This window comes from Ambystoma mexicanum, chromosome 2p, assembly GCF_040938575.1.
Source record: "Ambystoma mexicanum isolate Mex_15411 chromosome 2p, UKY_AmexF1_1, whole genome shotgun sequence".
NCBI classification, from domain to species: domain Eukaryota; kingdom Metazoa; phylum Chordata; class Amphibia; order Caudata; family Ambystomatidae; genus Ambystoma; species Ambystoma mexicanum.
In genome coordinates this window covers 182,659,900-182,684,841 of record NC_090923.1, presented here as the reverse complement: position 1 = coordinate 182,684,841, position 24,942 = coordinate 182,659,900, and the positions used below count along the sequence as shown (strand labels likewise).

General features: G+C 47.4%; 1 protein-coding gene across 1 annotated transcript in view; it reads left to right on the top strand.

The window, feature by feature from the left end:
- Positions 1 to 24,447, top strand: part of THUMPD3 (THUMP domain containing 3) — a 160,406-nt gene extending 135,959 nt beyond the window's left edge. The window contains exons 9-10 of the mRNA XM_069643467.1: positions 9,824 to 9,947; positions 23,727 to 24,447. Coding sequence (XP_069499568.1) covers positions 9,824 to 9,947; positions 23,727 to 23,921 — 319 coding nt within the window. The 3' untranslated portion in view covers positions 23,922 to 24,447. The remainder of the gene's footprint in view (positions 1 to 9,823; positions 9,948 to 23,726) is intronic.
- The last annotated feature ends 495 nt before the right edge of the window (positions 24,448 to 24,942 follow it).

Sequence of the window (24,942 nt, the reverse complement as noted above, 5' to 3'; positions counted from 1 at the left end):
TGTGTAAAGAAGTAAGATGCTCCCACACTGGTAAATTCCCTCCAAAAGCTGAGTCCTCTGTGGTGCAATTCCTTTCTCTGCCGTGCAGACTACACGCGTGTTTCTGGGGGATACAGATAAGGGGTCTAATGGACACTTTTACTCCCTAAAAATCGCCACATATAAGAAATAATGATTACAAAAACATTCCGTTTTCCAGTTAAAACATATTTCCACTTGTTTATAAAATACGGTCATTGAGAATTGGAATGACATTTTCACTCTCTAAAAAGTCATGTTGCTCCCAACTTGAAATAAAGATGGAGTAAATACTCCCTCTTCCAAATCTTATCTGGCGCACTGCTCACACCACCCAGTCTGCCCACATGGATGCTGAAGCAGTCCCCAAGGCAGTATTGTGCAACTGGGATATATGCTTCATCAACAGAGAGCTAAAAACCACAAAGGGGCTCGGCTTTCGCTGAGCCCCCCAGGTGACAATTTCATGGAAATTAGGCTTCATACTTCAATTCATGAAGTTAGTGGAGACGCTGTGAGGGGTGTCTTCCTGGGAAAAGGTTATGGTGACCTTCTTTTGTGTGCTGAATGTATTTGCACTGTAAAGTTTATTTGGAAGGATGCACCTGTTTGTGCAACTGTGACTCTATAGATTGGTAACTGTTGTTGATTTGTATGTGTCTTTTTTTCAAATAAGTGTTCTGGCCAATGCATGCTTGCCAACTGTGCCGAAATGTCATCACCACAAACAATCCACCCTCTATTAATATAACTACCATATTCTAGCATCAATGAGTGCTAATGTGGGCTGCTATTAGACTCGTTTCAAAATTAACTCGTTCAACTGTGATCAAGAAATTACCAATAACCTAGGGGAAGGTTAAACCGAGGAGAAAGTCTACAAAGATGCAGGCAATTGCTTCCTTGGCAGCAAGGAATTATGATACGCTGCTGAAGTTCATAACAGACCATTGGAGCATGGGCCGCAGCCATGCCAACAGTGCCACCGAAGGTCAATGAATCTGTCATTGGGCTTGCATACATTGCCAGTAGGCACCACTCATCTAGGCTTTACTCCATCTTACTCAGTGGCCTGCATCTGGGGGCCAGGTACTTGTGCAGCATTATTTTTTTGATCAACACTTGTCAAGCACACTCTGGTTGGTCCCGCCAGGCAGGCTGGAATCTGAAGGATTCTCTCCTTTGTTCATGTTTTTTTTACATATTGCAGCCATGGCACAGGGAGCAGCAGGCCTGGAAGCCTGGGGTGGGGAGCGGCGAGGGGTGGGCAATTTCCCTTGTGCCCTGTTAGGGGAGTTTTCCTAAAGTCCCACTTGGAGGTAAGACTTTAGTAAGCTATCCCAGTGGTTTATAGATCCCCCAACTCTTAGTATCAGTCTGTACTGCTCTGAGACCTTGGTAGTATGGTCCAGCAGCCAGGCTTATCTTAAGAGGAGGAGGAAGAGGTGAGCTGAGCTGTAGGTAAGTACACTGAACCCAGTTAGCAATGCACACCAAAGAAACTCTTGCATATACATTTATATTAAAATATAGATGTTAGGGAGAATTCTCATTTCTGTGCTAATTCCTTTCAACCTAAGAGACCCCCAGCTCTTTTGCTGGACTTTAGGACTTTTTCTCACGCTCTCATGTGTTTTGACCTGCTTTGGATTATGTGTTTCTACTTTTTTGGGAGTCTGACAAACTCCATTGGCATCTACTTTTCCTATGGTGACGCACAGCACCCTCAGTGCAGTGTCTCAGAGAAATCCTTTATATTTCTCATAAGGTTTAAATACCTTTTCTTGTGTAAATTACTGTTCCCAAGAATAGTAAAGTGAAATTGACTTTACTTACCTTTTCTCTTTGTAGGTCCAGCACACCCCATCTTATGTGGAGTGCTGGGCTGGTTACATAGGGGCCCCTTATCCTACATCCTCATATAAAAAATTTTATGTTTCCCTCACTACTTTAAATGGCCGGTGGCAGTGGTTTACATTTCCTACCATTGTGCTTTTCTACCGCAGGCTGAATCCTCAGCTGCAGTACAGCACTCATGGATGACCATTTCTGTCAAAATGGGCCGGGTCTTCTTTTTTCACCATTTTCTGTTTGTGATGTCTTCCTTGGGTTTTACTGTGCGTTTGAGCCCTTTGTTCATTTTGCCTTTGGCAGGCTTCAGCCCTGAAGCCCGCCTCTGGCTCCAGTGTGTCTGGAAAGGCAATATGTCAGGGAGGTTCCCGAAACTCCCCTGTCCTTGGTCTATAGGAGTGCATGAATGCAACCAGTCCTGATTGGCTGGCTGTCCTTTTAGGACAGCCACCCTGCTGTGTGATTGACAGCCTAGGATGTGCATGAATGGGAGAAACCTGCTGAAAAGGCAAGGGTTTTAGGACTAGAGACAGAGTCGACCACTGGGAGAAACACCCAACGAAGAAACCGTGAACAACGCTCGCAGCCTCCTCCTGGACCTTTGAATTACCCGTTGAAGCCCTGCTGCTGTGCTGAAACTCCTTTTTCAATTTGACAGAGAAGCTCCGGAAGGGATGACTTCTTCCCTTGGGTTAGTCAGACCAACTAACCCAGAGACGAATTCCACTGGACCATCTTCCCTGATTGGCTGTACTACTTCGCTGCTGCAAGAACCGAGTGCCAGGGGGTCGAGAAATCCATAGCCGAGTGCAACGTCTAAAATCTGGCCAGAAGCTCCAGGAGTCTCCTAAGGACCCTCCAAAAGCAGGACGACCCGAGCTAAAGTCCCATCACCAGAGTGCAGGACCCAAGGAGTGAAGGAAGCCCAACCGGTATCCGAGATCTGCAACAGGGTTTTTTACAGAGCGCTGAGACTGTGAAGTGCTGCTGCTGAACTGAAAAGAGCCCCTAGCTGGCAACGACCTCCAAATTGCTGCCGCAGGAGCCCTCCATACATCCTCCCTCTTGTCCCCACGACTAAGGCTCAGGAACCCAGTGTCTGCATCGCTGAAACAGGATAGAATCCAGCTGGACCACTCTCGAAGTACTGTTTAGACTTGGGGTACTAACCTCAGTGTCTTTTTAGCTGTGTTCTTCTCAGTTGGGAATTGCATTAGCTGACCTCAGAGTTGATTTCAACTCTGCTTTTCACAGGCTTCGTCACAGATTTCGACCCTACAAGTGATTTGTACAAACTCTATAACTTTGTGCAAGACTCTTTATCTAAGAAGTGCCTCAGCTCCATAGACTGTGCTCCAATTGACTTTGGCTGTCCTGGCTCCCTGCAGACTCTTCTAGTCCATTGACTTTGATTTCTCTGTCCCTCATAGGTGGTACCTTGTTTTAGACTGTTATTGCTGGTAAAGGGTTGTCGAGATCTCATTGGAAGATTCAAGTGTCGTCACCTATACTGAAAACCTGTTTAACCTTTTTTCCTTCCTGTAATGTATGTATTGTAATAATTACCTGTTGTAACTAAGCTATAAATATTCTTGCAGTTGCTGCGCCTGGCTATCTGAGGGTTTGGTGCGCATTATCAAATAAATAAACATAAACCTTTCCTTTCTGCAACCTCAGAATCTGCAGTGTATTCTGTGTGATATACAAATGCCATTACTGTCCTTGTGAATTAAGCCACCTTCAGGTGTAGCAAGCGTGTACAACGCACATCTAAAGAGTATCCACTAAACTTGTGCTGATCCTGCAAAGTATTTTAAAGTATATTTACCTTGTTACATAAATTGCCTTTTTAACGAGTGCTTACTTAAAAATTGATGTTAACTAAATAAATAATTATCTATAACTGAAGCCTTCAGTGTAAGTGTTACTTGGCTACTTGTATTTGCGAATTTCATTGCTACAGCTCACATTTACCCCTCTTGAGATAGGCCTGGCTGCTCAATCACACTACCAACTTGTGTAGTACAGACCTATACCAAAAGGTGGGTTACCTAATACCAAGCAGATTCACACAGTTACTAGACCAATTCTAACCTAACAATAGATGTATTATATTTACACAAGAGTCACTTTCAAATACTTCGCACAATAAACCAACACCAATAGGTATAATAATGTGCACCCAATAAACCAACACACATGGGTATGGTAACGCGCACCCACAAAGTAATACAGTAATTGCATTTAGTCAGCATATACATATAAGATAGTGATTTTTAGGAAGGAAACAGTTGGTTAGTGTTATCCTAGCAGAGCTTCTGATTGTGGAGGCAGTCAAATGTACCTGTGGATACTTTCTAGTCTCTAGGGAAGAAGATTCCATAAGATTTAACAAACGTGGGAGACTCTATTAAAGCACTCGCAGAAGGGACACAAGCAGCGGCTTGAGTCAGAGGTAAGAGGGGGTTGCCCTGGACACCTCTCTGTGCACTCCAATGCTCTGGATCGACTTTTTGGAATAAGGTAAGCAATACCATTTTCCCCACAGTACATTAGCTTTGAAGAAAACAGCTAAGGCCCCACCTTCGGATTCCTTGGTCTGATGACTGAAGGCAGGACAATGGACAGGATCTCTCAGCAGCAGTCTCGAGGGAGGATCTCTGGCACAGCTTTCAACAACTTCTCTGGTCACTCGGTGGTTTTGGTGCCTTTTCTGCAGCACCAACAAAGGATGCGATTTGCCCGATCATCCCCTTCCCTTCCTGTAGTCCCACACTCTGATGAGGGAGTCTGGGCGCATTGGATCAGATCTCTGGAGTGTCCTTGAGGGCTCAGCAAAGATTTGCACAGATTTGGCTTTTCCACGACGTTGAACGCTAATTGGGCAGCAGGTCTCCTGGTATTGGGGTTCTGCAGTTCTGGAAACTCGCAGGACCTCGGGTGATGGCTCAAATCAACGTTCGTCTTGGGACTGGTCGTTGCCATCAGTCAAAGGGGAGGAGCTGTCCCCTTCGGAGTTCCTCTGACACACAGAAAACGTGGTTTGGATAGCAGTGGTTGCTTCACGGTGTTGCAAAGCGTCTGCAGGCATCACTGGTCGTCTCGGTTATTTCAGCTTCCGGTGGTCGATTTGCTTTTCACTCCAGGAGCCGCACCTTTTATACAGTTCCAGCACTCACTCCTCTGCAATCTTCCTCAGCAGTTTACAGAAGGGGGAGTTTGGCTGTGAATTAGGACAGCCAGACCCACAGTGGGAGCTAGTCCCATTCAGGCACTCTGGCAAAGGACAGGGGGATGGAAAACTCTTCCCCCACTTCCTGCCTGCCCAGACACTATGGAGCCTAGGCAGAGACCCCCATGGGTTTCCGCCAAAGGCAAAACACACACACAGGCCTCCCCTTCCCAGAATGGTAGAAGGGCTAACAAAAAACAGCCATGCTAGTAATGGCAAAAAAAGGGAGGCCCAAGTTGGTACTTGGGTGCCCCTATTGTGCACTGCCAGGGCTGTGGACATAGCCTGCAGTAGAAAAATGTCACAGCAGTTGGTAGAACACATCCGCTGCCACCAGCCATAACTAGGAGATTGTCTATGCGACTAAACAAGTCACAGGAGTAGAGAGAAGGGGGATACTAGGTATTCCTTTGGCACTCCACAGAAGGTTGTTTGTGCTAATCTCTTAGACTTTAAATTTTTAGGAGAGATACTAACGATCTCTATCCTTAGTAACTGTAGTTACTCTAGGATAAAGAAAATAATCTCAAAGGAGGGCCTGAAGGGTCCCCAGCAACTGCACATAAGGAGCTGTGTGCTGCAATAGTAAAATACAGATGCCTTTAAGAGTTATGGAGTAAAATAGACTCCATATGATAGGTAAAATACAAAGACTAGAGTTCCGAAAGACAGAGCCCTAAGTATGAATGCGTGAAAAAGTCTCCACTCATTCAGTGTTTCGGAAAAAGTTTCAGAAGTCCAGCAAAAGGTGCTGGGGGGTCTCACTAGGAGAGGGGATCAAGCATAAATCTACCTTACATGCCCCTTTCTCAGCTTGCCACTGGGCATCCAATCCCCTCATCTGTGCCTCCTAATGATTAAGCTCTGGGACTCAAGGATTTTGCAGAGTTGTAAGCTTCAAACTGCTCATCTGACTGTGTTCTTGAATGAGACGGCAGACTCTGGGCAGATCGGCTACTGCAGTTAGAGTCTCAATCATGCTATATATGTTTATTCAAACAAGTCCTTCAAACTTTCCATAAAACTGTGATCGTATGATTTTAACTAATTTAGTTACTTTTTTTCAATTTTGACTTATAATGTAACTAAGTAATATTACATTCCAATACAACTTTTTTGAATAGCAGCAACTATGTTAAAACTGTACTCTTTAACAACATATCCTACCATAATACAAATGCAACCTAATCTGCGTAACTGCCAGCAAAAGCCATTCCAAGCTTCAATGAGCACGACAGCAATGAGACTATCAACCACAGACCTGCTGCACACCAACTAATAGCACTGCATTTAGTTTCATAAGTGATTGCTGAGTTACCACCATTTCTTCTGTAGTTAGCAGAACGTCTAGGATTCCTGGATTAGCTTGAGTCTTGCACATTGGAACCTCCTCAACTTTATCTTCCCACGGCATCTCGGCACAGAAATGATTTTTGTCCTCAAATAGATCTGCTTGGTCTAGATAAGTAGTGTACGCTGTTTGCCCCATTAGAGGGGTCGAAGTCATCAGTTTTTAGGTACAATTAAGGCAACCTGAATTTGGGTACTGTAAATCATAACCAGGAATAAACTGATTTACAAAAGGCATATAGGAGATTTCCAAGGGGTCTAGGGAACGGCCTTATTAAAGTACTTTAGGTAATTCCTGTAATGCCTGTGGCACACTCGGAAAGATGGTCTGAGGTGGATTTGTGAAATTGGGGTAAAACACGCTCCAATGTTGTCATGACACACTTGGGGAGGGTCTGAGCACAATATTGCTGAGGATTCGATCCAAGAATCTTGATGCAGCAAAATGCTCTGAAAGCCTCAATCCATTGAAACGGCTTCAAATCTGTATGCTTTGACTCTTTTTCCAGGTACACTCAACAGGCATAGTAGGGCCCTGGGCATAGAAGGGGGAGGGTGGACAAAGTGCATGCAGTGAGTGGCTCAATTCAGGATGCAGATTCAGCTTATTGTCTAAAATCTGCTTAAATGCTTTTTGATGAAATATAGAGCGACACAACTGCCTGAGATAAGGCCGCTGGAATTCAAGGAGTTCTGGGAGTCTAGTACGGGCCAGCCCAAATTGGAGCTCTCCACTACAAACATCATGGGGTCTTGGATAGCGACATTCAACTGCAACAAGTTAACACTGCCACCCCTTCTGCTGCTCGCATTAACATTCTCAACTTTCGGTAAATTCATAAAATGTTTGACACGCCACACTTAGAAAACTCTAATGTCCATCCTCTTGTGCAGTAATCTCGACTACTGCTCTAGACTTCTCCTTAGCCTTCCTCTCTACTCTTTGTCAAAGTCCTCAACTTTGCTACCCGCACTCTACAACCAACCCAGATCATCCCCCACTTCTACCAACCGTCACCATGCTGGCAGGCCATTTTAATGTTCCTTCTCCTAGTCTATAAAGCTATCAATGCTCCTCAGGAATTCTCTGTTTGCTCCTCATCTGCACTCAACCTCACCCATGCCCCCCACTCCATGCCACCTGCTTCTGTGCTTTCACTCTACTTGCCCCACTCCATTGGAACGCACTGGCCATCACAGTCAAATGCGCCCGACTGTGGATCTTGCAAATCTCAGATTCAGCTACACTTACTTGCCAAAGAAGGGAACCATGTCCTACCTTCTGAAAACAAGACTACCCTGGATTTTATTTTGACCAACATTTAGAAATCTCCATAATTTGCGACAATGGGGACTGAAATCGGATGCCAACTGTTTAGAACGGGCATCTTCCGCAGCAACTACTGCTGTTCCCTGAATGCCAATGAAAGTGCGGAAAGTGTTGGTAACTTAAAATAGGTAAAATATGAATTTGCAGTAACTTAACTTCCCACATGCCGTTTATCTTTAGATCGGCCAAGCATCTGGGTTGTAAGATGCAAGGACACTGCCATCGGGTATGACTGAGAAAAATGTAGGTTTACCCTTTAAATAGCTAAACCTTAGTTTCAGGCTTAGTCCTTTAACTTATTAATATCATTTCTTTGAGTGGCAGCTCTGGTGCGACTGAAGTTAGGGGTGCCATTGACAACTAGTATAATATTTGACACGCACACGCCCAGACCCCACACACCACCACCCCCGCCTTTCCCCTCCCTTAATTGAGTACCTTGTAGGTAAAGGTAGTGAGCAAATTACCGGTAGATGGTAGAACATACATGGCACAGAAACCAGATACAGGAGAAGACACCTGACAGGTAGTTGTCTGAGGGGACTGGATATTTGCAGGTTATACATACAGTTTTGCACAGGGTTGTCAGGGAGGGTGCAGAAAAAAGGCTGTGAATGGAGGGGACTCCTTGCATGAGATGATCTTTAGTACATATCTAGGGTGGTGTATTATACTGGAACTTTTAACATTGGGAGGAAGGGAGTTCTAGTGGTGAGGAGCTAGAGAGAATGTGCTCGGAGAAGGAGGGCATTAGAGCGGGGACTGCACAGACGAGAGCAGTGGGAAATAAGTGCCAATGGTTAAGTTAATGCTTGAATTTTGAAGACCACCGTTGAAATTTGTAGTGTCCAGTTTTTCATGGAAAATCAATCCATATAGAGGCTGTGGGGGGGTTGATTGGTTAAAACAGGGTGTGGCTGATGAAAATGTAATGGATGGGGAAAATTGACAACGCTGTCAAGTGGAGAGACAGATTGAAGCCTAGGAGGCGTGTGGCATATAAGTCCAGGCAAATCTAATTCTTGAAGGAGTTATGCATTAGACAGCAAAGTGCCATTCTGTAATGTATTACTCAGAGGTAGGCAGAATCGCGAGCAGAGAGATTAGGAGTAATGATAGATTTTCATGTTGTCAGCAAAGAGGTGATGGGAGAACCGGAAGAAGATCAGTTGGCATAGTGAGGAGGTGTAATGGGTGAATACTAAATGGCCAAGGATGAAACCATGAAACCTGTGGGCAAAGAGCGGGTAGAAGGGACAGGCCGGGGGCAGGTCTGGGTCATGGATGCCTGTGTTTCATACAGTGGAGAAGGGGCAGTTAGAAACGTTGGAGGCAATCCAATCTAGAGCAGTGTTCTAGATTCCAAGGTCGGTAAGCACGTGAAGAAGAGTGGTCCACGATGGTGAGCAGAGGTAAGAAAGTTGAAGTCATGGGTGAGGGCAGTTTCTGTAAAATAGTGACTCTGGTTTAGAGAGGCTCACTGTAGGTAGGGCCCCTGTTAAAGACTAAGAAATATTACTTCTATTTCTTAAGACCAGCAGAGTTTTATAGTAAAGAAAACGGGTGCTGCTTGTCTGTGCTGTGTAATTTTAACAGTTGCTGGTATGCCTTGGCAAAAAGAATGTGAAGTATTTTATGTTGACCCCCTATCTGTGCATTCTGCTCACACATGCACCATGGACAGATAGCCACAAACCCTTTGCTCAGTCAGGCATTTACTCAATCCTCCCAGAGCTCACACCACTAAGCGATCTTTCTAGTTTATTACATTCAGGTGGATTTCTTATATATATTTTTTGTGTTCCAGGTTTCATTTATTTGGTATTAACTCCTAAACAAATGCAAAGGCTCAGTGCATTCTGTCTGGCTAGTCTTTGGGCCAGGAGCTAGAGATTTTTATTTTCAGGTTTATTATAATTTTTCCCCCAGCTAAAAAAGTTTAAGCTTTCTAATCTTTTTTTTTTTTAGGTTTTTTTTAATGTAAACTGTGTAAGCATGTGACTGCTAAATAGAAGAAACGTGTCTGTTATTTTTTGTTACAGAATAGGGTCAAAAAGAAAGAACTGGGACCTATATCCAGCCTTTCTTCGAGAGATGAGCCGTATCTGCAAGCCTGGAACTGGCCGTGCTGTGCTGCTAACACATGACAAGAAATGTTTTGTCAAGGTAACAGTGGCTCAGTAGCTTGTTGTCTCCATTTCAAATGTTGCAAATCTATCCTCTCAAAGTTGCCAAATGTTTTTTTTGTTGTCCGTGCCAAGTTTTCCTTTTCTAGTTCTGAGATGAATTTTTTGCCTTCCTTTTTTTTACCAGTTAGCTTGGGCTAATTTCTTCTTTTTGTTGTTGTTGTCTTGAACTTCATTTGGCAATGCTTGCTTTGTTCCCTATTCTGTGTAGTTGCTGTCACTGTCTGTCCCCAGAGACCCATGTAAAGCGTACTCCACATGGCCGAGGTGCACACAATAGTATAACTACTAAGAAAACTACAGAGCTGACTGTATGTTATTGCCTCGTCTGCAGACTTTAGGGGTACATAATTTCCTGCATTTCTCTATGAAGCTCTCTGGCTTTGCATCTAATGCCTACTCTCTTGCTCCTTTTCTCTGGTTACACTGGCTGGTGGTACCTGAGGGTGTGGAGGGGGGTGGGGTGGGTCGTCTCTCCACGAGTGAATGGCTAAGCATGCATCAGTTATTTATTTCTATTTATATATTTGTATGGTCTGGTTTAGAATCAAATCTTCCATAGAAGTAAAGGAAATAGAAGATAAATTGAGAGTACAATTCTAAAATAGACATAATATTGATCCAGTTCATCAAAGTAGTTAAGAAATTAAAAACATTTGTTAAAACCTATGGTAATAATTCATTTCTCACCAGAAGACCGAAATAGTTAAACATAATGACATCTCTGAGCAGTTTCCCGTCATAGGGAGTACAGTTAACTCCCTATGACCACTTAATTTCTGACGCACAATAAATACATGTTTAACATTCTCCAAAAAATTATGCATGGTACAAAATCTACAAATCCTACTCCTTAGTTAAAGGTTTAAATGTTTAAGTTACTTACCTGTGACTATTGTACTCCAGCATGGGTCTGGCATGGATTCACATGCACATGAATATTCCCCGTCGTCAGACCGGGAATCCTTGGCAAAAGAAAAACCTGTTTCACTTTCACTTTAAAACTGTATTTCTACTCTAAACCAATCCCTGTCCTCTGGGCCATACTGCCCCCATACAATGACAGTCCTCTCCATAAGCCCCGCCTCTGTCAGCCATATTCAGAATGCGCAGTTCCTTGGCGCCAGACTCAGTGTTCTGCCTGGCCTCACCCTCGGAGGAGAGACTAGCAGCCATTCAAGGGAAGGGGCAGCGACTGTCGTCAGCAAAGACTGCCACATTTGGGCCACCAAGTCGTTGCTGGGCATGATGTTGTCCTGCATCTACCTCGTCCGTCTCTGCGGATGCACGTTGGATACAAGTGTCCGGATATTTTGCAGACAAGATCCCCCTCAATTAAGAGTTCAGACAGGTGATAGAGTGATGATATATTGGTGGGGGGTGTATGGGATTTCAAACACCACAGTACCAGGAGACCACGGATGCCTCTCTTGAAGGTTGGGGGGGCTCACACTGGGCATCTTCACGCCAGAGGTCTGGAAGAGAAGGATCTACCTACCAACATCCTGGAGCTACGGGCAGTGTTCTGGACCCTCAAGTCTTTCCAACTGTCAAACTGTCTCTAAAGGGCAAGGTGGTGAGGAACTCCACGGATAACACCACTACCTTGTTCTACATCAGGAAGCAAGGGGGCACTGGATCCCCAGCACTCTCCAAGGAAGCTCAGGGAATGTTGCTTGTCCCGCTCCACCTGGCAGGCATCAAGAAACCCATTGCACACTCTTTCAGCAGGGAAATGCATACCTGCCACGAGTGGGAACTTTGTCAGTATCTGGTGGACCTTCTGTTCGTCAAATGGGACAGACACCCGATCAATTTTTTTGTCACAGCGGCAAACTCCAAATGGCAGACGTTTGCCAGCAGATTCCACCAACGAGGAGCTTGGGGGATGTGTTCTCCTTCCCGTGGGAGGATCTGTTTCTCTACGCTTTTCCCGGTTTCCCTCCGCTATGTGTGATCAACACTCTCAGACAGTGTCAGTGCAGGATGATACTCATTGCCCTGGCGTGGCCGAGGCAGATTACGTATTCGCCAGATTTGGTATACAGACCTACTCCGCCTGTCAGCATTGCCTCCGGTCAAGTTGCTGGTCTTCTGGACCTGCTCACCAGAGAGGGAGGCGCAATCCTTTATCACGATCCAGGATCCCTGAACCTGAAGGCCTGGCTCCTGCAGCCTTAGAGTTTGGGGGTTATGAGCTGCTAGTGGACTCCAGAGAGGTCCTCGCCAAAGCCAGGGCATCGTCAACACTTAAGTGCTACAGCCATAAGTGGAAGTGTTTTACTATGTGCCGGTCGCAGAAGATTAGCCCTTTGGGGGTCACAGCCCCACAGATTCTTCCATACTTGCTTTCTTTGGCAAGAGCTGGTCTGGCTCACGCGTCCATCAAGGTACATCTGGTGGCCATCTCGTGCTACTCCAGGTCCCCGGAAATATCCTCATTGTGGTTCCACAGACTCGTTCGTAAAGGAGTTTCTCAAGGTTGTTTTCGATCGTTCCTGCTGCTGAAAGCAATTGCCCCGGCTTGGGAACTCAACGTAGTCTAGACAAGACTTATGTGGGCACCCTTCAAACCTTTTACCGAGGATTCCCAGCCTGACAACTGGTAATATTCTTGAACATGTGAATCCATTCCAGGCCCCATGTTGGGGAAATGAAATTTCATAATCAACCTCCATATCTCGGTTCCTCATAGATTTTTGTTAAGATCATTTTTGTATCTGTAGGTCTCCAGCATTTCCTGTTGCCAGCCATCTTCTTAGGGGCTCCTGCCTCTTTGTCAGGCAGTAAAGGTCTAGCAGTAAGGCCCCGTCTGAGAGAAGAGGGGTCTTACAAACCAGCTGTCGCCGCCAGGTCACAGAACACTGACAGCATGATTTCTTCTGGTCATCGAGAAGGCTGGAATTTATAGATGATCAGAACTTGCAACAAAGTGGGCCAGATCTGTGGCAATATGGATTCTGTCATCACTCTGCCAGCACAATTGGCATGCAGGAACAGCTTCTATGATCGCTTTCAGTGGCTTATGTCCTAGTCTACTATTAAAAAAAGGGGTGGGGAGGTGAAGCGCGCACTCCAATTCCTGGCCGATATACTACCTGAAGAAAGAAAAAATATATAACTGGGTTAAATCCCAAAAGTGTCCAATTCACAGGGTTAGATCCCAATTGTTGCCAAAATGTTCAAAGGTTTGGATCCCTTCTGCTGCATTTGTGCTGCTGTTCTCCTTCTCCTAGCGCTTTCGTGTCCCAACACTCTTCAGGGAGGCTGTGTTGCCTTGCTTTTCAGGTGAATCCAATTAAATTGCTAATGCAGTCTCTAAGGATTATGGGAGCTGTGGTGAAAAAATGTTGTTCAGTTCAGGTAACCAAGGAAAGACTCCCCTCCAGGAGCACACATCTTACCCTTAGCAGGGGGAGGGGAGAAAACCATAACTATGGTTCTCCACTGTAGGATCTTACCCTTAGCAGGAGGAGGGGGGAAAACCATAACTATGGTTCTCCACTGTAGGGCAAAATATTCCTGGTGCTGCAGCCTCTGGAGTCTGGATCTCCACAAATTACATGTAAAAAGGGGGGAAGGGGTGAGGCGCGAAGTGAAAGGCAACACAGCCTCCCTGAAGAGTGTTGGGACACGAAAGCGCTAGGAGGAGGAGAACAACAGCCCAAATGCAGCATAAGGGATCCAGCCCTGTGAATTTTTGAAGGAGGAGAACAGCAGTACCAATGCAGCATAAGGGATCTAACCCTGTGAATATTTTTGCCGCAATTGGGATCTAACCCTGTGAATATTTTTGCAGCAATTGGGATCTAACCCAGTGAATTGGACACTTTGGGATTTAACCCATTTATTCTTTTTCTTTTTTCAGGTAGCATATTGGGCAGGAATTGGAGTGCGCGCCTCACCCCTCTTTTTTTACTATTAGATGTTACTTTGAGGCTCTTATCAAAGAGATTCTGCCAGAAGCGATTACTCGGCAGTTGCACAGGTATGCCAAGTGGCAGTGGCTTGCTCCAGCTCTTCTTCCTTTTTTGAATTTTTATTATTTGTGTTGATCATATTAGATCTTTTACAAAATAACTAAAATTATAGCTTTTTTAAAAAAAAAAGAGAAAGGAAGAAGAGAAGAAAGTTTGTCAAAGAAATGATGTTACCATTTTACCACAAGAGAAAAAGAAAGATAAAGGAATTATTTATAAAACTAACGAAGCAAAACATGTTTCATCCCTAATGCCCCACTGACATTTTCTATTTCTCAGTTTTTTACTCCCTCTAAAAGAAAGAAAAAAAAAAGAGGTGCAGAGAAAAAGAGAAATAATGTAATGGGGCCGATGAGCCGTTTTTCACTCTCCCACTGACTCTTGGGGTTCTTTAGGTCCAATGTCCATGTTCTGCCTGTTCTCCGTTGATATTATGCCGATCCTTGTTAGGACTTGTCCTACTGCTATTGTAAGGGCGGTATTGTGACCCAAAATCAAGAAGTTCCAAGAATGTTCTGTTCGTAGACCTTCCAGTGTATTTACAAACTTGGAGAAGTATGTTACTCTGGTCTCCCAGGTCCCCTCACAGTCTCGGAGCAAATGCTGTAAGTTTTGAGTTCTTGGATCTGTGCACCTTTTACAGAGGATAATAGCTTTGTGATTTTGACCTCTGATGTTCAGAATTTCGCCTGTACATATTAAATTTAGTCGTGTTCTGAGGAATATGTTTCTTGATTCCCAGGCGGGGTGCTTTTGCAGTTATTTTGGCAGTACTCCCAATTTTTTGTCCACAGTTAGAAAGCTGTTTTTGGTTTTAAAAGCCTCATTTCCATTCCTGTTTTAATCCAGTCCATTGTTTCCAATTCATTCTTTGCTTTCAGGGGATTTTCTTTCAGTGTTCACAGATGAGTTTGCCTCAATCAGGAAACTTGTAACTTTCATTTCCATCTTTTGAAGTATCTTAGATTTTTTCAGTTTCATCTGAGCCTTTATGTCCTCATAAAGTGAATTTTCTTTAGAAATTAATAAGAGTCTATACAGGGAAAGTAATCTCCAGCACACTTGCTGCTGCAATGACTTTTGCCCGAGTTCAAATCTTAATGCGTGCACAGCTCTCCTTCCACCACCCATTCAGGCAACTAGTGTAGTTGTGGTAAGATGGTGACTTGATCACACTGGACCCAGGATCCAAAATGATCTTTTTTTTTGTATTCCATATTGGTTGATCAAGTTATAAACTTCTAAAGCTCTGAATCCCACTGGTCCATATCTTCAGCTTCTACAGACACCCTAGAGCTCAAGGACCACAAGCCCACGGTTTCAAGTATGAGAGCATTCCATACTTTAAGTTGCCATCACTTTTACAGATTCACAGGCTTCATACATGGAGGGCATAACCCATCTTGCAATGTATGCATATTTTACACTCTGGGGACATGTTTTCACCTAAGCTCATGGAGGGCATTTATAACAATGCTGTGGAACTACATATCCAAAGAGTGAAGGAATATATAAACCTGGTAGTAAAATTCATTGCGATGGACACACTAAATGTTCTCCGGAAAGAGGCAAACATGTGAGCAACCATACTGTGTCCCTGAAACTAGCAAGAAAGATGAGCACTGTAAGTTGATCTCAACTTGCTATGCAGTTTGGAAAGCATTCCAAGGTAAACCATGCTTTATTTCACCAATGCATAACTTGCGGTACAAGGCAGCTTATTTTGAAAAAAAATGTAAATTGCACAGAGAAGACACATTACGTTTACACCAGCCCCATCCAATTATAATCATTAGCACTGTCAAGTTCTAATCAAAGGCAATTGTTTGTGCACCCTTGTTTTTGCACTTCGCAGTGCAAACGGAGTAAATGTTGCCTGCAATTTATGCATGCATCGAACATGCCTGCGTTTTGCTCGAGTAAAATGTGTGCAGATTCCATACGAATGCATTGGTTTTACGCCAGCAAGAAAATACCATGTTGGTAGGCTTCAAATGTGGAGAGGGAAAGGGGAGGCAGAAATGTAACTCCTGTTCCATGACACTCATCTGCCTTCAAAAGCCACACACATGTTGTGGAGCGTAAGCAAAGATGTTCGAGCTAAATACCTTTATGCCTTTCATTAACACCTTTTATTTATGCTCTGGGGTCTTAGAAAATGAGCCCCACGCTCTCTGTAAGTAAATTGAGACACCCATTGGTACTTTAAAATAACACTGCACAATGTGTCACACAATGCTGTCATAAAATATGTGAAAACCACATTCTACATGAGGTGCCCTATTAATATGGTGTCCACATATATAACTAGCTTTAAAGCCCTGTGGTACAATGCATACCTCCTTTCTTGGTTTTTATAATATCATACCACTCTTTTCAAAGTTTCTAACATCTGCAAGGTTATTGCAAATATATCTCCTTCATAACCCGATTGCATCTTATGCAAACAGTTTTTTGTTACGCTTAGACATCCACGGATGCCCGTTGTGCTATACTAGAAATACCAAATGGGCGGCAGTTCTTGAAAGCACATACTCGTGCAGCAAACACTGGACCTGAAGCCGTAATTCTCCACATAAATCACTAAGCTCCTCATAAACTGGAAATACCTTCAAATGTAATGTTCAGGCACGGTTCTTGCCCGGTGTGCAGCATCTTCTGTGTGTCCCATGGTGCGACAGAACGTCGGCATCAGCTCCAGGGGTACAATTGCACCCTCTCAAGCTTCATAATGACCAAATATGCACAGCACTCCTATTCTTGTGCAGTGGCCAAGGTCTGCACCCATTGATTTAGTGAGCTGGCGAGGGTCAATGGACAGCACAGACCGTAGTTGTGATTGGATGATGTGCTCAACAATGCTATACCTTTCTCTTCCTTTGTCTTCAAGTTGCCTTCTGGGTTCATCTGGGTAGATCAGGATTACCATGGAAGGAGGATGGCTATTTGTGGGATGTTTACTGCTGGTTGCTGGCAGCTCTCCCACAACAGAAGTTTAATTTGTTATTATTGTGGAGAGGCTGCCTTGCATCATATGATCAGGCTGGAGCCAGGCTACAAAAGGAACAGCTGCTTTATTCTTCATTGGTTCATCAGGGTACAAGTAAAAGTTTTAAGGTTCTGCTTCCACCGATTCGTTCATTTCCTAGCCCTAACGTAAGCTTGCATGGTGAGTCGAAGCGCCAGGCAGAGGAGTCTTGTACTTTTTGTAAATGCCGAATTGCATATTGGGTTAAGCCTAAATCAGTTGCATTCCCATAATCTAGCCATGATAGTATGAAAGCATTCATTCTCCAGCATGGGGTCTGGCATGGATTCACATGCTCATGAATATTCCCCGTCGTCAGGCTGGGAATCCTCGGTAAAGAAAAAATCAGTATCAGTTTTGTTTCTGATCTGTCTTTCGTAGTAGTAACCAATCACTGATCTCTGCGTCATACTGACCACAGCCAATGACTGCCCTCTACCTAAGCCCCGCCTCTGGCAGCCATCTTCAGATTTTTACCGCATGTTCAAGTGTTGGGATCCTCGTGCTATTGCTCTCGAGCGTTAGTGCTTTTTTCATGTTTTTTCTCAGAAAAATTTCTCTTTTTTTGGTCAAAAGAGCCTCAAGCTCCACCGTTTCTTCACCCGATTAACGGGGACCCGTGTCGGATTCGTCTACGCCCCTCAAGGGTGAAGATTTCATCGAGCCACGCTTTTGGAGGACTCCAGAAGTTTCTCAGGCCCATCTCGGACATGGCCCAGGAGAAGGGAAGCTCGACGCCCAGAAAGCTGTTCAGGGTCTGCCCTGGATGCCAGCTTCAGAATGTCTTTGAGGACGAACACTCCCTTTGCCTTTACTGCCTACATGAGGACAAGACGCACGTGGAGAAGGACTGTGCGTTTTGCGGCAATATGTCGGAGCGGACCATGAAGGACCGCCATCAACGTCTCGCCAACTGGCTGGAAGGAAAGAGCCCGTGAGGCGAGAAGAGGAAGAAGTCAGAGCGGTCTTCTAAGACCTTTGAGGGCGCCCCGGCGACGGGGGTCCAACAGAAGGCCAAGCACCGCGAGTCCACTGGCACCGGGAGCGCCGAACGGTCCGGCTCTACGGGCGCCAGGCAGGGCGCATCCTCCCCTGCGCCATCAACCACGAGCCAACGCTCTGGCTCGGGTAAGAGGAAGGCCGAGCACCCGGCGAAGCTCCTGGAGAGACCCTGGTCGAGCTCGAAGGCCCCATCGGAGGGGGAGCGAGGCTGTGACCCTCCCCCCAAGGAGAAGGCGGTGAGCGCACCTAAGGTCGTGAAAGCCTTAACCCACCCGGCCAAGGCCTCTATCGAGACAGTCGTGGCGGCCCTGGCACAGCCTGTGGAGGCTACACCAGTGGTGGCGACCTCGGGGCCCAGAGTCTCCCTGCCACCGCAGAGGGAGTCCTCTTTCATGCCCATCGACAGGACCCCCGTGAAACCTCCGGAGAAGAAAAAGGGGGGGCAGGAGGTCGTCGTGGATTCGGCCTCAACCTCTGAGGAGGAGCTGATCGAAGTCTTAAGCCACGGCGTTGGCGTGGAAGAAGACCAGCCGGTCGGCAGGGACCCCGACGTAGGAGATGACGAGAACGTCGAGGGTGCCGACGGGGCTCCTGACCGCCCGTCGGACTCCCCTCAACCAGTGCCGCAAGACAACTCGGCGGCCATTTTGTTGGCTATACAGTCCTTATGCTCGGAGATAAGGACGAGACTGCCGTTACCACCAACGGAGGAACCGCTCCCGACGGGGGACCTGGAGCCAGGCCCTTCTGGGAGCCCTCCTCCTAAGAGAAGAAGGATTCATCGTCCACCTCCTTTTCAGCCATCGCGCCCTGTTCAGCCCTCCTCCCCGTCCACGACACGTGGGGATGATACGGGGACTGACACGGCCGCGATGGGTACAGACGACGAGGTTTACGACGAGGATCTCCCGTCGTCACCTCCCACCCGGGCTTCCCCGCCCGACGAGATTGGATCGTTTCACTCCATGATCGCCAGGGCATCCGAGGGTTTCCAGCTCTGCCGCGAGGAGAAGAAGGAAGGTTTCCTTTATCAACGGCGCGAGACGAAGAGGAAGACGGTCCTCGCTGTACCTCTACTAGACGATATTTGGGATGGGGGCCTCGCCCTCCTCAAGAACCTATCCACGACGCCGGCTAGAAGGGATCGGTACGAGAAGAAGTACCGGGTCCCGGACGCGGCCCCCTTGTGCCTTCGGGCACAGCCGACCCCGGACTCGGTCGTCTCCGCGGCGGCCAGGAAGAAAGGGGGGGGGCACGGCCTCTACATCGACCTCCCCGCCGGACGGCGAGGGAAAGAAATTAGACACGATGGGACGCAGAGTCATCTCGTCGGCAGCGACGACGTTTAAGGCGGCCAACGCCTTGGCTATCATAGCCCGCTACGACAGGGAGTTGTGGTACAAACTGGCCCCCCCTGCTGGACTTCCTACCAGACGACAAGAGGGCGGAAGCCCTAGAGATCTTGCAGGAAGGAGAGGTGGCGTCGGACCACGCCATTACGATTGCGACGGACATCGCTGACACTGGATTTCGCCAGTTGGGCAACGGCGTGTGCCTTAGGCGGCGTGGATGGCTCAAGGCTACTGACTTCCATCAGGACGTGCAGACCAGAGTCTTGGACATGCCGTTCGACGGAAACAACCTGTTTGGGAAAACAGTGGACGATTCCCTTCAAGCCATCAAGTCGGACACGGAGACGGCCCGGGCTCTTGGGGTTCTCCAGCAACGGCGGACGCCCTTTCGGGCAGCGGAGGCAAACAGGGTGCCTCCAAAGGTTCCAGCGGCGGATTTTCCACCTACCGTCAAGCGGCCCGTTCGTCGTCACAGGAAGCTTACAGGGGACGAGGCAAGTCACGCGGATCCCGCCGTCGCCACCAAGGAGGACAAGGCGGCAAAGCCTTGTCGAAGCAGGACTGAACCGGCCGTGGGGTCGGGCCCCCACCGAAGCACCCCGGTGGGAGGCTGGCTGGTGAGCTTCGTCAGCGTGTGGGAGTCCATCTCCACTGACCGTTGGGTGCTGGACGCCCTAGCTCAGGGTCACGCGCTCGAGTTTCTAAAGAGGTGCCCGCGCGTCCCCCCCCTGTGGCCAGGAAAGAACATCACGTCCCTCAACTTCTCTTGGAGGTAAAGGCGATGCTCAAGAAGGGCGCCATCGAGCTCGTCCCAAAGAGGCTTCGGGGCTCCGGAGTTTACTCAAGATACTTCTTCGTGAAGAAGAAGACGGGAGGATGACGTCCCATCCTGGACCTATGACGACTGAACAAATTCATCAAGGCACAGAAGTTCCGGATGGTCACCCTCCAACACGTCCTGGGTCAACTGGAGGAGGGCGATTTCCTGTCGTCGTTGGATTTGGAGGATGCCTACTTCCATATTCCCATCCTAAAGGGACACCGAAAGTTTCTCAGGTTCGTGGTCCAAGCGCGTCACTACCAGTTCAAAACCCTTCCCTTCGGATTGAGGCCGGCACCCAGGGTGTTCACCAAGTGCCTCGCACCGGTGGTGGCGCGGCTGTGCCTACAGGGGGTCCACGTCTACCCCTACCTGGACGACTGGCTCATCCGGGCAAGGACAAGGGAGCTAGCCGTGGAGCACACTGCGAAGACCGTCCAGCTGCTCACGGACCTGGGATTCTCCATCAACTTTCCAAAATCCCACCTGGTTCCGTCGCAGTTGCCCTGTGTCTGGGAGCCAAGCTCGACACAGTGGCGCGGCTGGCCTCACCGTCGGAGGAAAGGACCAGGACCATTCTGGGCAAGGTGCAGCGTCTGCTGGCCACGGACATGGCCAGGGTAAGATCTATCAAGTCCCTCCTCGGGATGATGTCCTCCTGCATTTATCTGGTGCGCCTTTGCAGTCTTCGGATGAGACCCTTAGAGGAGTTCCTCGACGCCCGCTGGATCCAGTCGATGGGCAGCTTTGAGGACAGGATCCCTCTCAACGAGACGTTCCGTCAGGCGATCCGGTGGTGGGGTACCCGCTCCCATCTGTCGGCGGGCACAGACTTTCAGACCCCAGCTCACCAGTTGACGGCGACGACGGACGCCTACCTGGAAGGTTGGGGAGCGCACTCCGGAGATCTCCACGCGAGAGGCCTTTGGCTCCCGGAGGAGAAGTCTCTCCACATCAACATCTTGGGGCTCTGCGCGGTGTTCTGGGCCCTCAGGTCCTTTCTTCCGTCCCTCAAGGGCAAGGTGGTGAGGATCTTCACCGACAACACCACCACGATGTTCTACATCCGGAAGCAGGGCGTAACCAGGTCCCCGGCCCTATCCAAGGAAGCCCAGGATCTGTGGCATTGGGCCGTCGCCCAAGGGATGTTTCTGGTGCCTCTTCTTCTGGCAGGAATAAAAAACACTATCGCCGACTCACTCAGCAGGGAGCTGCGCACGTGCCTCGAGTGGGAACTACGCCAGGATCAAGTGGATCGACTCTTCAGACGATGGGGCGAACCCCAAATCGATCTCTTCGCGACGAATTCCAAGTGCCGGAGGTTTGCCAGCAGGTTCCCCCAGCCAAGGAGCATGGGCGATGCTTTCTCGTTCCCCTGGGACGGCCTATTTCTTTATGCGTTCCCTCCGCTGCCGTTGCTGCTCGGCTCATCCTGGTCGCACCGGCGTGGCCGAGACAGATCTGGTTCCCGGACCTTCTGGACTTGTCAACGTCCCCACCAGTCAAGCTACCGACAGACGCAGACCTTCTCTCCAGAGAAGGAGGCGCCATTCTTCACCACAACCCGGAGTCGCTGAACTTGCAGGCCTGGCTCCTGCAGCACTAGAGTTTGGAGGGTACGACATCCCGGCCGACTGCAGAGAGATTCTTGCAAAGGCCAGGGCGGCCTCAACTCTCAAGTGCTACGGACATAAATGGAAGAGGTTCTCTGTCTGGTGCCCTGCACAGAAGATTAACCCTCTGCGGATTAAAGCCCCTCAAGTACTGCCATACCTACTGTCGCTGGCCAAAGCTGGACTGGCTCACGCCTCCATCAAAATACATCTGGCTGCAATCTCCCGATATATCAGGACGACGGGTCGGGCGTCCTTGTGGTCTCATCGCCTGGTGAAAGAATTTATGAAGGGACTATTCCGATTGTTCCCGCCGAGCCTATGCATTCGGTGCCTTTGAAGTTCCTGTCATGGAAGACAGCTTTCCTCATGGCCATCACCTCCACGACGAGTGGGAGAGATCCAGGCCCCATACTGCAAGCCTCCATACTTGACTTTTTATGACACGAGGGTGGTGCTGAGGACACACCCATCCTTTATGCCCAAGGTGCCGTCGGACTTCCACCTAAACGAGCCAGTTTTCTTCCCGTCGCCTTCGTCGCCGGCCGAGAGGACTTTGCACTCGCTGGATGTAGCCAGAGCGCTGAAGTTCTACGTGGACCGCACGAAGAGTTTTCGGAAGACGTCACAGCTGTTTGAACTTTGGGACTGTGAATCAAGGGAAGGCTCTCTCGAAGACTTCCATTTCCAGATGGCTCTCCGGCTGCATCATGCACTGTCACCGGTTGGCAAACCGACAGCTGCCCGGCCGTCCGAGAGCCCATTCGACCCGAGCGATCGCTGCTACCATGGCGTTCCTGTCTGGTGTGCCCCTGCTGGACATCTGCAGGGCTGCGACATGGAGGTCGACGCACACCTTCACAAGATTCTACTGCGTCGATCGGGACTCCAGGGAGGAGTCCAGGGTCGGCCAAGCAGTGCTGCGCAACCTGTTCGCCTAAGGTGAGCCTGGTGAAGAGGTAAGAGTTGCTTAATGTTGAGTTGTTGTATTGCTTAATGTTGAGCCTGTTGCCACCTCCCGTGGTTGTGCATGTGTGTACTGCTATGTATTCTCTTATTCATGAGCATGTGAATCCATGACAGACCCCATGCTGGAGAAGGAACAAGTTACTTACCTGTAACTGTTGTACTCCAGCATGGGTCTGGCATGAATTCACATGCAAACCCTCCCGCCTACCCCTCTGCAGCTCTTCACTTGGTCATACTGCCACTTTACATGCTACCAAATCCGAGGATGGCTGCCGGAGAGAGGGGCTTAGGGAGAGGGCAGTCATTGGCTGGGGGCAGTATGACCCAGAGACTAGTGATTGGTTACTAGTACGAAAGACAGATCAGAAACAAAACTGATACTGATTTTTTTTCTATACCAAGGATTCCCAGCCTGACGACGGGGAATATTCATGAGCATGTGAATCCATGCCAGACCCATGCTGGAGAACAACAGTTACAGGTAAGTAACTTGTTCCTTCATTCAACATGCCTGGTCACGGGAGTTACAAAGCCTTTTATGTAGAGTTGGACTGGGGCATAACCTAGAAGCAGGCACCAATTAAAAAAAGTGTGTCCCCAAACGCAAATGGCAATGTGTTACTTTTTGTGACAAACTACTACCAAAGGGGTCCTTTTGTTAAAATGTGTTGCGAGTACTGAATTGTAAAGCCCCACTGGTCTTGAGTTGGTAAAGTAGAAGCAGAGATGATGATTAGCCATATCTATTGAGAGGCTCGGGTTTAAAAGGGTATGGAATTGGCAGTGTATTCGTATCCTTTCAAAGGATGAACAGTAACGTTTGGAGCATTGTTTTGTGAACTATTGCTCCCTCCTCCCCAAACTGTATTTCAAATTTACTACAGTAGTAGCTACCTTATTTGTAATGAGCTGTTACAAACACTTTTTACTAGACTGTAAACATGTTTTTTTTTTTTTTTGTCTTGCATATTAATATTTCTTTTGTTTACATTTAGGCCTTGGCCCAGACCGGGCACTTATGGCGCAAGTGTCATACCATATGGGTGAATGTTGGTGGGCTGCGTGCAGGTGTTTTCTTGCTGAGACGCACTAGTACCCATTCCACTGGCAGTGGCCCAGAAAGGCAAGAGTTAATGCCACCGGAAAAGGCAGAACAAGATGGAGGCGAAGGAGATCAAGCTGGTCAGTAGATGACCTGCTGCGTTCCTAAACCTAGCCCTACATGGTGCATCTAGAGTAAGTTGACATTTGTTGGAAATCCTCTCAAGCTTCTCTGGAGAGAAGCCACCCGTGCAGGACAGAGGCAGTTTGAGATGTTATGAAACGTCAAAAGAAGCACTGTTGAGCTAACTGACATGGTTCAATTTTATTTTGTATTCTTAGTAAAAAAAAAAACTCAAAGGTTATTTTTTGGCTTTCAAACTGTAAAGCACTTATCAACATTCTTTGCACTCAGGGAGTCATTTCCTTGTGTCTTGATGTTTTTCATGTGAAAAGGTTTAGTATTTGTAGATGGTGACAGAATTTACTGCAGGGTAATGTTTAAAAAGAAAATGGGACTTATTGGATACACGGGACAGCAACATTTACAATTTGTCTGATTTCAGAAAATGGAAGCCCGCACCCTGCTCGGGTAGATCTTCCATTTAGTGCTGTTTGTTGCACTGTCTTGCGACATTGACAACATTTCAATTAAACGATTTTTGTTAACCATTTCATCATGAGTATTTTTGCAAATCGTTATGATAGCTCAGTCTAAAGTGAACTGATCTGAATGCATTCTACATCTGTCTTAATTCCAGCCTACTCGAGTATGTGGTCGTCCTCCTTTCTCTCCAAAATGTGCTTTCTTGACTACTTCTCCCTCACACGCCCATCAGACCTCCTAAGCCACTGGAACAGCTCTTATTAATTCATACATTCATCTTCCTCTGCCCTGCTCCATTGCTGTGTTTACTGTTTGGCGACTGCCATTTGCGTGGCTGCTTGGTACTGGCACGGAAAGCTGTTGGAGTGGTGTCCTATCTTGCTGGCCCATGGTGGTGTACTCGGTTCCTGTCCCATGAGTTTTGTCCAATTGTTTAATGTCTCGGATCTCCCTTTGTCACCATCCCGCTTCCTTTCAACACGTTTGGCTTTTACCAATCACTTTTGATTTTCTTGGTGCTTGTCTAAATGTCTGCACTCCCTCCATGGTTGACCTCATCCAAC